Source organism: Saccostrea echinata, unplaced genomic scaffold (genome assembly GCF_033153115.1).
Source record: "Saccostrea echinata isolate AGI-Se365-2 ecotype Australia unplaced genomic scaffold, CSIRO_AGI_Sech_v1 ptg000029l, whole genome shotgun sequence".
NCBI classification, from domain to species: domain Eukaryota; kingdom Metazoa; phylum Mollusca; class Bivalvia; order Ostreida; family Ostreidae; genus Saccostrea; species Saccostrea echinata.
Window position 1 is genome coordinate 13702171 of NW_026889778.1, and position 13270 is coordinate 13715440.

Below are 13270 nucleotides of genomic sequence, written 5' to 3' on the forward strand. Positions count from 1 at the left end.
TATCGTATCTAGTAAAAGAAAAAGTACCTTCATAAAGAAAGAAGGGTAGGTTTTTTCTTTATGTGAAATATCACTTCAAAGAAATAAACGAGCATTCATATGATAGACAGTATCTTCTTGGATGATGTATTATATTGCAGTCTTATCTTTTATTCTCATTTTCATTTTCATTTTACATGTGTATTTTCCTTTTCTGAACCCCTTTGCTTGTTTAAATGTCCATTGAAATGTATTGTAGCGTCATGGTAGCGACTACGACAGGAATCTTGCGGGGATTTTATCTTTTGAAATCGCAAAAAACATTGAAGAATTCAATAATGCAAATGTGAATACAATGAACGATCCTTAAGATGTCGGTATTTCTCTATTGTAACCTGTGTTTTATCAATTTCCATTCGATGATAAGGGTTTGGTAAACAGAGGTAGTCAGTAGTCAGAGGTAGTCAGTAATAGACTTGTGGATCCAGAACAGCAGAAGGCAATGTGACGATCCAGTCGATACACAAATGCTGTTTTTGTGACACAGAAAACATGTCATTATGAACTGACATTTTTTTTTGGAAAAAATAATTTTCTGATCATGTCAAAATAATGAAATTTGCAAAAAGCAGTCTTTAAACAATGTCTGCGTCTATACAGACCCCTAAAATTCATTGTCTGTTTTGTCAGTGTTATTTCATTACATGTATTTCATAGTGTCTACCAGCCCATTTAATAACATTTTTACTTAAAAATGTTTTTCAAGGTTTACCAATTTAAAAATATGAGGGGAAAAATTGATTTTTTTAAACATAAGTTTATGTGTATATTAAATAGTTGGCTTGATATATTAAAGGATTTTGGCGCTGAGAAATCATGCGCTAATTTATAAATACCGTTAATAAATCATGAATAAATACCGTATATGGTGTGGACGTGTGTTGCGCTAATTCATTACTAGGCTAACCACTGAATCCCACTAATTGCTCTAAATTTTGAATACGGCAATTTATGTTTAAGTACAGTATATATAGCTGCGCCTCGGGAAGTAGTTGTTGTCTTGGGGTACAATAAATTAACTTGCTATTGTCCTCATAAAACTATATAGGTGTATAATGTTTCATGGAATATATACTTTTAAATATTTCATTTTCAGCTCAGAACATTCAAAATAATGGATCTTCAGAGAAGTGCCCAAAAAGATATACGGTGTGAACACTGTGAGACTGCTGTGATACAGAGGCACTGTGAATTATGTCATGTTAACTTATGCATAGCTTGTATAGGAAAACATGTTTCTGATGACTACGACAAACATAAAGTCGTTCCATTCAAAGAACAGAAATCAACCTTGATCTTTCCAAAGTGTATAACGCATCGAACCAAAAAGTGTTATTTACAGTGCTGGAAATGCAACATTCCCGTTTGTTCATTATGTCCGGCTACCAAAAAACACAAAAAGCACACTTTCTTTCCCCTTTCAGAAGTTTATAATCAGAAGAAAAAATTCATTTCAAACGAAAAGAAAGAATTACAAGATCTATCCCCAACATATAAAGCAATAGTGAATGACGTAGAAAAGCAGATTTCCAATTTAGATGGTGATTATGGGAAGCTTGCAGATTTAGTGACAAATCATGGAAATGAATGGCACAGAGAAATTGACAGAGTTACAAAGAAAATGAAAAATGAATTTTATGAGATGAAAAGCAAACACCGGTGCCTTCTAAAAAATATTTGGATAAAATCAAACAGATACAGTCTCGTATTGATCGAAAGCTGTGTACTCTGAAGAAAACTGAAGAATCGAATGATGTGTCCAAGACCTTGCAATATACACCTGAAATCAAAGCATTCAGCAAACTTCCTTCCAGAATTCAAGTATCAATGCCAACATTTAGTCCAACAAATATCAACAGAGAACAGACTTACAAGTTATTTGGATCTTTAACATCCATATTCGGCACAATACAAAAGGAAGGCTACAGACGGAAGAAATCTAAGTCCGCAGCCAAAGAACTACTGGAAGAACCTAGGGTTCTTGCTACAATAAATACCGGGTATAGATTGCTCTGCAATGTTACCTTTCTCAGTAAAGGGGATTTCTGGACCAGTGCAGCATGCAGTGATCTTATTAAATGCTTCAACATTGAAGGTTCACTTAAAAAGACTTTCAGAACTAAGTCTCGGGAATGTCCAGGTGATATATCTGTGGCAAATGGTTTAGACTTAATGTACTGTGACTTGATAACAAAAACTGTTAATAAAGTGAAGGATGAAGAGATAGAGGAGGTGATCAGATTACAGGGCTGGATACCTCTCAATCTCTGTGCCACCACCTCTGGTGATCTCCTGGTTACGATGTACAGTGATGATAAAACGCAATCAAAAGTTGTCCGTTACTCAGGCTCCACAGAGAAACAAACAATCCAGTTTGATGATGAGGGTAAACCTCTGTATTCAGGAAATGGCAGATGTAAATACATCTGCGTCAACAGAAAACTGGATATCTGCATGGCTGACTTGGGAGCTGGTGCTGTAGTTGTTATCAGTCAAGCTGGTAAACTCAAGTTCAGATACACTGGTCACCACTCAACTACAAAGAAACTACCATTTGAGCCATGGGGAATCACAACAGACAGTCAATGTCAGATCCTGATTTCAGACAAGGAAAACCATTGTATTCACATCTTAGACCAGGATGGACAGTTCCTTCGTTTTATAGATAACTGTGATTTGAAAGACCCACATGGTTTATGCATAGACAAAAAAGATAACCTCTTTGTTGCTGAATATTTCTCTGGAAATGTCAAGAAAATTAAATATGCCAAGTAGTTATAGTATTGAAGACTATTTACTTTTTACTATTGAACAAGTTTTACTGTAAATATCTCCAATATTGGAAAACTTACACATGCTTTCTTAATATTATTTAAAGATAATTTCATACTTCTATTAATATTTGCCACCGTATATAAGCCTTATTTTCTCTTCTCAGACAATAAAAATGTTCTTGTCTTTTTCCCTGGGAAATATTTGCTATACATCTCAAACAAATATTTATTTCTGTAACATAAATTTACTTTTCAAATCAACTAAATAAAAGATATTTCCTATATTGATACTTGATTTCACAGATCTGAGGTAGTTGTATGTTACCATATACGAATGATTTAATGTTAGATCTGAGTGATTTGTTACTATATATGAAAATTCTGCTTGTAATTAAATGGATGGCAGAGGACATACATGTACGAGGAGTAGCCCATAAGGATCGTGGACAATGACATTTTGTCGAAGTGAATGGCCCTAGATATACTCATTGTATATCAAAATATTTGTTAAGAAAACACAAGTCAAACTAGTTTTGTTTTGGTTGTTTGAACTTATTTAATATATTTGTATAAATCAGTCTTGAAAGATCGTACATAGTGCACATGGCCCAGGGTTAAAATAGCATTTGAAATAAAGTTTTCGGATTAGAATATTTTTCTTCATATAAAACATTCATATGAAGGATTTTCATCATTTTCTCGTAACTTTATAATCGAGAGTGAAAATACTAAGAAAAAAAATGCAAGAAATATATTTTAAAAATTGACTAAAAAAGCGACGTCGGTCATCCGAATGAAACAGCGTCCAATAATAACTTTTTTTGATACAGCGAAAACATCAGAGGCAAACTATTTTTTCAAAGAACTGGATATTTTTGGAGTACAATATAGTTCATTGATTGTGAATTTTTCAACGTACAATTTAAGAGATACTACAAGGGTGAAAAACTACTGTCATTTGATGAAAATAGGATATCCCTATTCAGGACGTTGTTATAATTCTAGCGCAATTTTGAACTGGACTGTGCAGTATGTGCAGTGTTAATAATGACGACGTTCGATTATATATATATATATATATATATATATATATATATATATATATATATATATATATATATATATATATATATATATATATATATATATAAAGCACTAAAAACCAACAACACTGTATATCCTAAATGTCGGATCTACAAAGTAGATACAAGGTCACGGATGGAAATTTATATAAAGCACTAAAAATGACCAACGACATGAACAATAATAATTGTCAAATTTTCGGGACACTGTAAATATTTAGTGTAACGTGCAAGGGAAGTCACTATTTGTGAACCCCCGCGGGCTCGTACCCGTGATAGAAACGGATAGCCCTGAGATGCTGCAAATATGTACAACGCGCAGTCTTAATCACAGGATACTGCGTATATATATATATAGCTTTTACTGGTAGCGTACAAGTGACACTGGCAGGGAAGTCTACACACCAGCGCACTTCCGCAAGGAACATGCAGGGATGACCGCACACCTGCCCTTGCGCAGTGACAAGCAGGGATGACCGCACACTTGACACTAAGGAAACGGTTCTAGACTAGAGACACTGGCAGGGATGTCCACACCAATGCTCTACCACAAGTTACAGGCAGGGAAGTCCGCACACCTTATCTTGCGCAGCAACAAGCAGGGATGTCCGCACACTTGCTACTAAAAGATGCTAAGTCCAGAGCAGGGATGACCACACACTCTGGCAAGTAATAAGCAGGGATGACCGCACATTTACTATTCAATACTATACAATGTAAGCAGGAATAACCTCACACTTACACTTGTGGGATCTTGCATTTCTACATTGCATAGCTATGTCATATTCATGATTTAAGCGTTATATATGGTCCTTATATAATATATAATATAATTTTTGAGATAAGATGTAGGATATAGATTATCAAAATTATAATTTATATACAAAAGAAGTATGTGGGCAAACCTCTGACGGATATACATGTATGTTTATGTTTGATCAGTAAGGTACTGAACAGAAAAAATAAAAGAATGTTTCATTTTATCTTTTATCTCAAAAACTTGTTAGAACCGTTTTTTATCTTTCAAAGTTTGTATAAGAATTAAAATGCAACCATAAAAGTAGCTTCAAATTCACTTTGTACTTTCCCAACAATTTCAATGTTCTCAACCTAAAAACATTTTAATATATCTATATATCTTTAGAGGGAATTTGCAGAGTTATAAAAAGTTTATACTAAAGCAAATAAAAAATTACTTTGGAGCCCCCCTAGAAAAATTGGACCCCACCAACACTACCACGAAATAGGTAATTTTCACGTTTGGGAAATGGATTTAACGTTGTTTCTTTTTTTTTTGTTTTTGTTTTGTTTTTGTTTTTGGTTTTTTTTTTTTTTTTTTTTTTTTTTTTTTTTTTTTTTTTTTTGTATTATTTTTTGTTCTGTCTGGTTTTTGCTTTTCTTGGTTTAATACGATTGGAAGAGAAATTAGGTTTTATCCAAGAATTTTTTGGGTTGGAATTTTTTATTGAATGGGCTGAATACCCCCCCCCCCCCCCCCATCCCTAGAACAAAATCCTGGATCCGCGCCTGTAAAATACTCTCTGAAATGCACTGGTTATCTAAACTGCCAATATAGATAGTAAAACCAACTTTTCTTCTCCTCAAGACCATGAAAAACACTTCAATGGGACAAAGTCTAGGCATTATTAAACTAGCGAGTGTTATTTCAATAGTGGTCACTCATATAAAACGCAATTTAGAGAACGCCTAGCCTACAAATGAAATAGTCATTTTTTATATCGAGTTTGAAATGCATTCTCAACCACTATTGAAAAAAACTATTTTAATACATGTAATTGAGTTTGTTTGTTTGTTTTGTTGCCTAATGTCCCTTGCTGCATAGGGGTCTGTATAGCCCCAGCTGTCAAGCAATGGAGGGGAGGAGTCACAGATATAGCCCCAGACGCTGATTGGTTAGGCTGTATAGCCCTCCTGTCAAGCAGACTCAAGAGGGAAGTGGTCACAGATATAGCCCCAGACGATGATTGGTTGGGCAGATATAGCTCCAGACGATGATTAGTAAGGGAGAAGAGAGTAAGATATTTTATGGAAAAATAGCCCCAGACGATGATTGGTTGGGCAGATATAGCCCCAGATGATGATTAGTAAGGAGAGGAGAGTCAGATATTTTATGGGAAAAGGGAGGGTTTTTAATCATAATAGATATGGATACGTATAATCCAAGAGGAGGAGTCTATATTTACAAATATTTACTGTTAACAAAGAAAATGAAAATATTAAACCCTGAATAAGCCGAAAGATTAAATGTCAAAGTGGTCTATAAATTGGTATTTTTCGTATGACCTTTCTCCAACAACAGAAGAGAATTTACGTTATAATGAAAGTATGAAGAAAATAAGTACATAAACTACATGGTATAGTCGTATTCAAAATAAGATTTTCAAACATTCCACGTTGAAGGTTATATTCGTTTTAAATATCTATAAAACCTCTCGCATTTACGTTGAAAGTGTTCTTACGTTTTAACAGTTAACGTGACCAATAACTCCTCCCCCGTTCTCTCTTTTTTTCCTACTCTACATCACACTTTTTCCAGAGCTGTTTTGTCTGTTATATGCAAACTAACTTCCTCCTCCCACTTTTTAGCTCACCTGAGCTGAAGGCTCAAGTGAGCTTTTCTGATTGAAATTTGTCCGTTGTCTGTCGTCGTTGTCGTAGTCGTTGTCGTAAACTTTTCACATTTTCATCTTCTTCTCAAGAACCACTGGGCCAATTTCAACCAAACTTGCCACAAAGTATCCTTGGGTAAAGGGAAATCAAGTTTGTTCAAATAAAGGGCCACGCCTTCTTCCAAGGGGAGATAATTATGAATTCATGAAAAATTAATGGCATCATTTAAAAATCTTCTCAAAAACCACTGTGCTTGAAAATATGAAACTTCTATGGAAGCATCCTCAGGTAGTGTAGTTTCAAATTTGTTCAAATCATGACCCCCGGGGGTAGGGTGGGGCCACAATGGGCGATCAAAGTTTTACATAAGAAAACATAAGAAAAATCTTTAAAAATCTTCTTCTCAAGAACAGCAAAGCCATGATTGGTCATATTTATATGGAAGCATCCTCAGGTAGTTCAGATTCAAGTTTGTTCAAGTCATGACCCCCAGGGGTAGGGTGGGGCCACAATGGGTGATCAAAGTTTTACATAGGAATACATGGGGAACATCTTTAAATCATACAAAGGAATACAAAGGATATATCAATCAAAATTTTCTTCTTAAGAACAGCAAAGCCATTATTTGTCGTATTAATTCAAAAGCATTCCTATGAAGTTTAGATTCAAGTTATTTCAAATACCCCCCCCCCCCCGAACCAGTTTTATTTTTAAACTTTTCAAGACTGAACTGATTTCTGCTTTTTCCTAGCCAGAGTGCTCAGGTAAGCGATGTGGCCCCTGGGCCTCTTGTTTTTAGCAATACGAACTGTCTTCATTTTATTCTTGGTAAATTATTCGTATAGCATTATCATGTGAATGATCAAATAGAAGAAAACATCATCTTGAGTTTACATAGTTACATTTTATTAATCTCGTCTTATATACAACGGATGCCATTCATCTGACATTCTCTTCTGAAATACTCTCTGTAGTTGTAGAAACTATCTGTCTCATTAATGTTTTTAAATATAGCAATTGATTGAGATTTAAATGGATTCCTTCTACTGTTGCATTATGTCCTTTAAAACGTCGAATACCTATGGACATTTTTTTGTTTTTTATCACAAATAAGCACAAAGATGTCCTCGCTCAGTGGAAATTTATTGCTGTAGGGACACGATAATTTACTGCTGTTGAATTTCGCTCTTCCATTGATTGCAATCACGGATTTCCAGTACCTTTGGTGTATTTCTTCCCCCTCGTTTCTCCTCCAGAATAACAGTGTTAACGGATAAGAGTGTCAACTATCAATTATCATACTATAAATGATCACTGCTCTGATTGGCCTCTTTCGAGGAACACTGTCAGACTGAATTAATTCCTTCTCACATTCCGTAACCATCAAATTGCTAATCGCTGAACTAGATTCCATGTTCTTAATTCAAATCAATACAAGAATAAAACACGGTTTTTTGTATGTACTCCTTTTATAGTTAAGAGATGTTAGCCTTCCTTTCTCATTGGTTATCCCTATTTATATACATACACTTTATATATATATATATATATATATATATATATATATATATATATATATATATATATATATATATATATATATATATATATATATATATATATATATTTCTTTCATTGTCAGTTATAAATTTTTATGCCCCCGGATCGAAAGATCCCGGGGGTATATTGTTTTTGTCCTGTCTGTTTGTCTGTTTGTCTGTTTATCTGTTTGTCTGTTTGTCCGTTTGTCTGTCTGTCTGTTGTCAACTTTACAGTCCCTGAAACGTTCTACTTTCCCATTTTTCCGTTCGCTCATCGTTCGTTCACCGTTCGTTCAGCGTGCGTTCACCGTTCGTTCACCGTGCGTTCACCGTTCGCTCTCCGTTCACAGTTTTGCGTTCACCGTTCACCGTGCGCTCGCGTTCACCGTTCACAAAGCGTTCAGCGTTCGCTCTTCGTTCCGTTCACTTTGCGTTCACCTTGCGTTCAGCGTTCACCTATCGTTCAGTTTCCATTGTCATTCGGAACTCCGAAGTGAAAGGACTTATCTTTTTGTAGGGAAGGAGTTACAGGTTTTTTAATTTAATAACTAACATATCGTGTTTGAGGAATCATTATTTCATGGGGAAAAATATCTACGATATATATTTTTATTATTCTAACTTAGCTGTTAGGTTATTTATTAAATTACTGGAAAATAAATGTTGTTATAAGTACATTCTGTACCTATGTAGAACGATGCTGAAATATTAAATTTAACTAAGGGCAATGTGCAAATACCTCAAGCACTGCAACATTTTGTTTTTTTGTTAAAGACGACAAATCGTTAATGGTGATATAATTATCCAAGTCAAATAATTACGCAGCAAAATTACGAAAATATTTATTTCTAAAACGTTTTTTTTTAATTAGTACAGAAAATATGATAGAACTAGTTCTGAGAGTTATACATAGTACTGGGGATGTCCTGTTTATTATCTTTGGAGCGAATTAAATTGATAGTGTGGTTAAAAGAAATATTTATTTGAAATGTACTGCACTACAGAATTTTCTCTACTATAATATGTAAAGTCTATAGTTATAGAGAAAAAAATCCTCTCTTCACCGTAACTTTATATGTTTGCCATTCGATATGATTAATACCCCCTCACCTTTCCCCCTAAATCGGTTACTTAGTCAGTACTGCATTTCCAGAATATTTTAATTAACATTTTTTAAAGAAAGTTAAGGTCTTTTTTAGAACAAAAATTTCAGTCTCAAAACAAACATGCATCTAAAAAATCACAAAACAATAGTTACTGTAGTTCAAAATGTACACGTGTCGGCGGTGGTATTTGAAATTGGCAGAGAGTATGTAACAAATTCAAGTGTTAATGCTAAATGTATTTTATTCATTTATTATTCAAATGTTGGAATCAAATCTAGAAATGATAAAAATAAATGTTATAACTTGTTGGAAATACTTGCACTCCGTCTTCGATGTGACGAAACTTTCACACCTGCACAGTGTCGAATGATTTTGATTGACAGGACAAGCACGTGGACTTCGTGTGAAATCGAAGCAGGAACATAAAACGAGTATGACTGTCAAACAAATGGATATGATTTGTTGATTAAAAAAAGTTACTTTCACTGTCTGATATATTTAGAAAAAAAAATCAGAGTTTTTGTTTGATATAGGTACAAACATTTAGTGAAGCCTGAAAGGAGGGGGGGGGACTAAAACGGAATATTTCTCTCTCTCTCTCTCTCTCTCTCTCTCTCTCTCTCTCATTTGTCTGTTTAATAAAAACTATAACAGCATATTACTTAAATATCAAGTTCTGAAAATTGAATTTATAACAAATAATATGAATATGTATCTTTGTATTATCTTGTCCGAGTATAACCACGGCCATCTACATATACATGTAGAAGTTTGCTCAATAAATCATCATGAAAAATAGAAATGACACATAATATATTATTATATTAAAAATTTAAAATACGAGCGTATAAATGCAAAACGTCCACTGACCTTTGTAATTAATTTTTTTTTTTTGATTAATTTACAAGAAATCGCCTTGACACGGAGATATATGAATGGATGTTACAACCGCTTTAATTCATTCTATAAGTCAGAAGTTTTCTCTGATTTGTTATCAAATAAGAATAAAAATTTTTATTTTTCAACTAAAAAAATATCTTTTATACTTCAGCATTCGATAACAATTGCAATGTTTTAATGCGATAAAAATCGTGTGATTAAAAACTTTATGTGCATGCATCGTCTTTCTTAGGACAATTTTGGAGAATTTATTTTATTGACTTAAATATTCATTCATTTATTGGTTTACTTATCTATTATTTATTTATTTATTTATTTGGCACCTGAAAATATAATACAATAAAATAGTTTCAATGCAAGGAAAAGATCAGAGGTATTCCGAATATATCGTTCATCTTGCGTTCACCGTTCGTTCACCGTTCACTTTGCGTTCGCGTTTGCGCTCCGTTCGCGTTCAGCGTTCACTCACCGTTCAGCGTTCACACATCGTTCACCAAGTTGCGTTCAGCGTTCACACATCGTTCACTCACCGTTCGCTCTGCGTTCGTTCAGCGTTCGTTCACCGTTCAAGTGGGAAAGTAGAACGTTTCAGGGACTGTAACCTTGCCCATAACTTTTGATTGGTTGGAGCTATGACTTTCATATTTCACATGTGTATTCCTTGTGACAAGACCTTTCTTTGGGTATCATCATATTTGACCTTTTGACCTTGGAGTTTGACCTACTTTTGCAAAATTTTATGAGACTTTAACCTTGGCCATAACTTCTGAGCAGTTGGTGCTTGGGGTTTCAAACTTCACATGTGTATTCTTTGTGACAAGGCCTTCGTTTGGATACCAACAACTTTGACCTTTTGACCTTGACCTTGGAGTTTGACCTACTTTTGAAAAACTTTAACCTTGGCCATAACTTCTGAGCAGTTGGTGCTTGGGGTTTCAAACTTCACATGTGTATTCTTTGTGACAAGGCCTTCCTTTGGATATCAACCACTTTGACCTTTTGACCTTGACCTAGGAGTTTGACCTACTTTTGAAAAACTTTAACCTTGGCCATAACTTTTGAATGGTTGATTCTAGGGCTTTCATACTTCGCATATGTAATCCTTGTGACAAGACCTTCCTTTGGGTACCAACCACTTTGACCCTTTGACCTTGACCTAGGAGTTTGACCTACTTTTGAAAAACTTTAACCTTGGCCATAACTTTTAAATGTTGGTGCTAGGGCTTTCATACTTCACATATGTAATCCTTGTGACAAGATCTTCCTTTGGATACAAACCACTTTGACCTTGACGTTTGACTTTTATTTAAAAAACTTTAACCTTCGCCATAACTTCTGAACAGTTGTATCTAGGTCTTTCAAATTTCACAGGTGTATTTCTCGAGACAAGACCTTTCTTTGGGTATCAACTTTTCTTATCTTTTGGCCTGGATTTTGACTTGCATTTGAAGAAACTTTAACCTTCGCCATAAGCTGTCATACGGGGGCATCAGTGTTTCACAAACAGATCTTGTTTTGTACATGTTTTAAAAACTCCTAAAAAAAATTCTCGAAATCTTTCATAGCTTAGTTCATACCATCTCCATTTTTGTTTAGTCATTTACTATCACAAAGCTTTTCAAATATACTCTGTGTTCCTTTTCACTGTCGCGTTACTTAAGGCATGTTAAGGGTTCTTTTATACAAGATAACTATACTCATTCCATTTTCTATCAGTTCATTACTTTAAGATGTTTTATACAGGAACAGCCTGACACATCACCCCCCCCCCCCATCAGCTTAGAAATCCTTCTACAAGGAAATGTAATTTAAAAAAAGAAAAAAAAGTAATACACAATGGAAAAGTTTTTCATACAGTAACTATAATGAACAAGATGTGTTTGTGAAACACTGATGCCCCCGTATGGCAGCTTATGGCGAAGGTTAAAGTTTCTTCAAATGCAAGTCAAAATCCAGGCCAAAAGATAAGAAATGTTGATACCCAAAGAAAGGTCTTGTCTCGAGGAATACACCTGTGAAATTTGAAAGACCTAGATACAACTGTTCAGAAGTTATGGCGAAGGTTAAAGTTTTTTAAATAAAAGTCAAACGTCAAGGTCAAGGTCAAAGTGGTTTGTATCCAAAGGAAGATCTTGTCACAAGGATTACATATGTGAAGTATAAAAGCCCTAGAATCAACCATTCAAAAGTTATGGCCAAGGTTAAAGTTTTTCAAAAGTAGGTCAAACTCCTAGGTCAAGGTCAAAGGGTCAAAGTGGTTGATATCCAAAGGAAGGCCTTGTCACAAAAAATACACATGTGAAGTTTGAAACCCCAAGCACCAACTGCTCAGAAGTTATGGCCAAGGTTAAAGTTTTTCAAAAGTAGGTCAAACTCCAAGGTCAAGGTCAAAAAGTCAAAGTTGTTGGTATCCAAACAAAGGCCTTGTCACAAAGAATACAAATGTGAAGTTTGAAACCCCAAGCACCAACTGCTCAGAAGTTATGGCCAAGGTTAAAGTCTCATAAAATTTTGCAAAAGTAGGTCAAACTCCAAGGTCAAGGTCAAAAGGTCAAATATGATGATACCCAAAGAAAGGTCTTGTCACAAGGAATACACATGTGAAATATGAAAGTCATAGCTCCAACCAATCAAAAGTTATGGGCAAGGTTAAAGTTGACAACAGACAGACAAACAGACAAACGGACAAACAGACAAACAGATAAACAGACAAACAGACAGACAGGACAAAAACAATATACCCCCGGGATCTTTCGATCCGGGGGCATAAAAATAAAAGAACTGAAACGATTAGTGTTATGGGTTTATTTAAAGTACAGGAGTAATTAGAAACTCGTTAGAAAGTATTTTACATAAAATACATGGAGTTAATAAGGATAAAACCATTAAAACCAAAATTGAAGTTTGGAAAACCACGAACTGAATTTAAAATTGTAATCATACTATTTTAGCCTGTAAAAATGATCTATCTGAAAATTTAAATATTACACGCACACCAAAAAAACCTCGAGCATACAAATGAATCTTACCTGTATAAACGTAATAAGAGACACTGAGACACTGTTCGTTCGCCAATGTGTGACTCAAATGATCTAAAACATGTAGGCATACAAAAGAATTGTACTTGTATAAATGCAACAAGACAGACACTGTTCGTTCGCTCACCCATTCGTGTCTTCACCAGGCTAATAGTTTCT

General features: G+C 34.6%; 2 protein-coding genes across 2 annotated transcripts; both read left to right on the forward strand.

Moving 5' to 3' along the window:
• The first annotated feature begins 1153 nt into the window (after positions 1 to 1153).
• On the forward strand, positions 1154 to 1771 carry LOC133195004 (tripartite motif-containing protein 55-like). Its single transcript, XM_061330892.1, has one exon. It carries the CDS (start codon positions 1154 to 1156, stop codon positions 1769 to 1771), a length of 618 nt encoding a protein of 205 aa, XP_061186876.1.
• A 95-nt stretch (positions 1772 to 1866) lies between these two features.
• LOC133195005 (uncharacterized) lies at positions 1867 to 2814 on the forward strand. Its single transcript, XM_061330894.1, has one exon. The coding sequence runs from the start codon at positions 1867 to 1869 to the stop codon at positions 2812 to 2814; it is 948 nt and encodes a 315-aa protein (XP_061186878.1).
• Positions 2815 to 13270: the final 10456 nt, after the last annotated feature.

Bases quoted from the DNA above. Each gene is read 5' to 3' on its own strand.
- LOC133195004 (XM_061330892.1), top strand. From the start codon at position 1,154: ATGGATCTTCAGAGAAGTGCCCAAAAAGATATACGGTGTGAACACTGT.
- LOC133195005 (XM_061330894.1), top strand. From the start codon at position 1,867: ATGCCAACATTTAGTCCAACAAATATCAACAGAGAACAGACTTACAAG.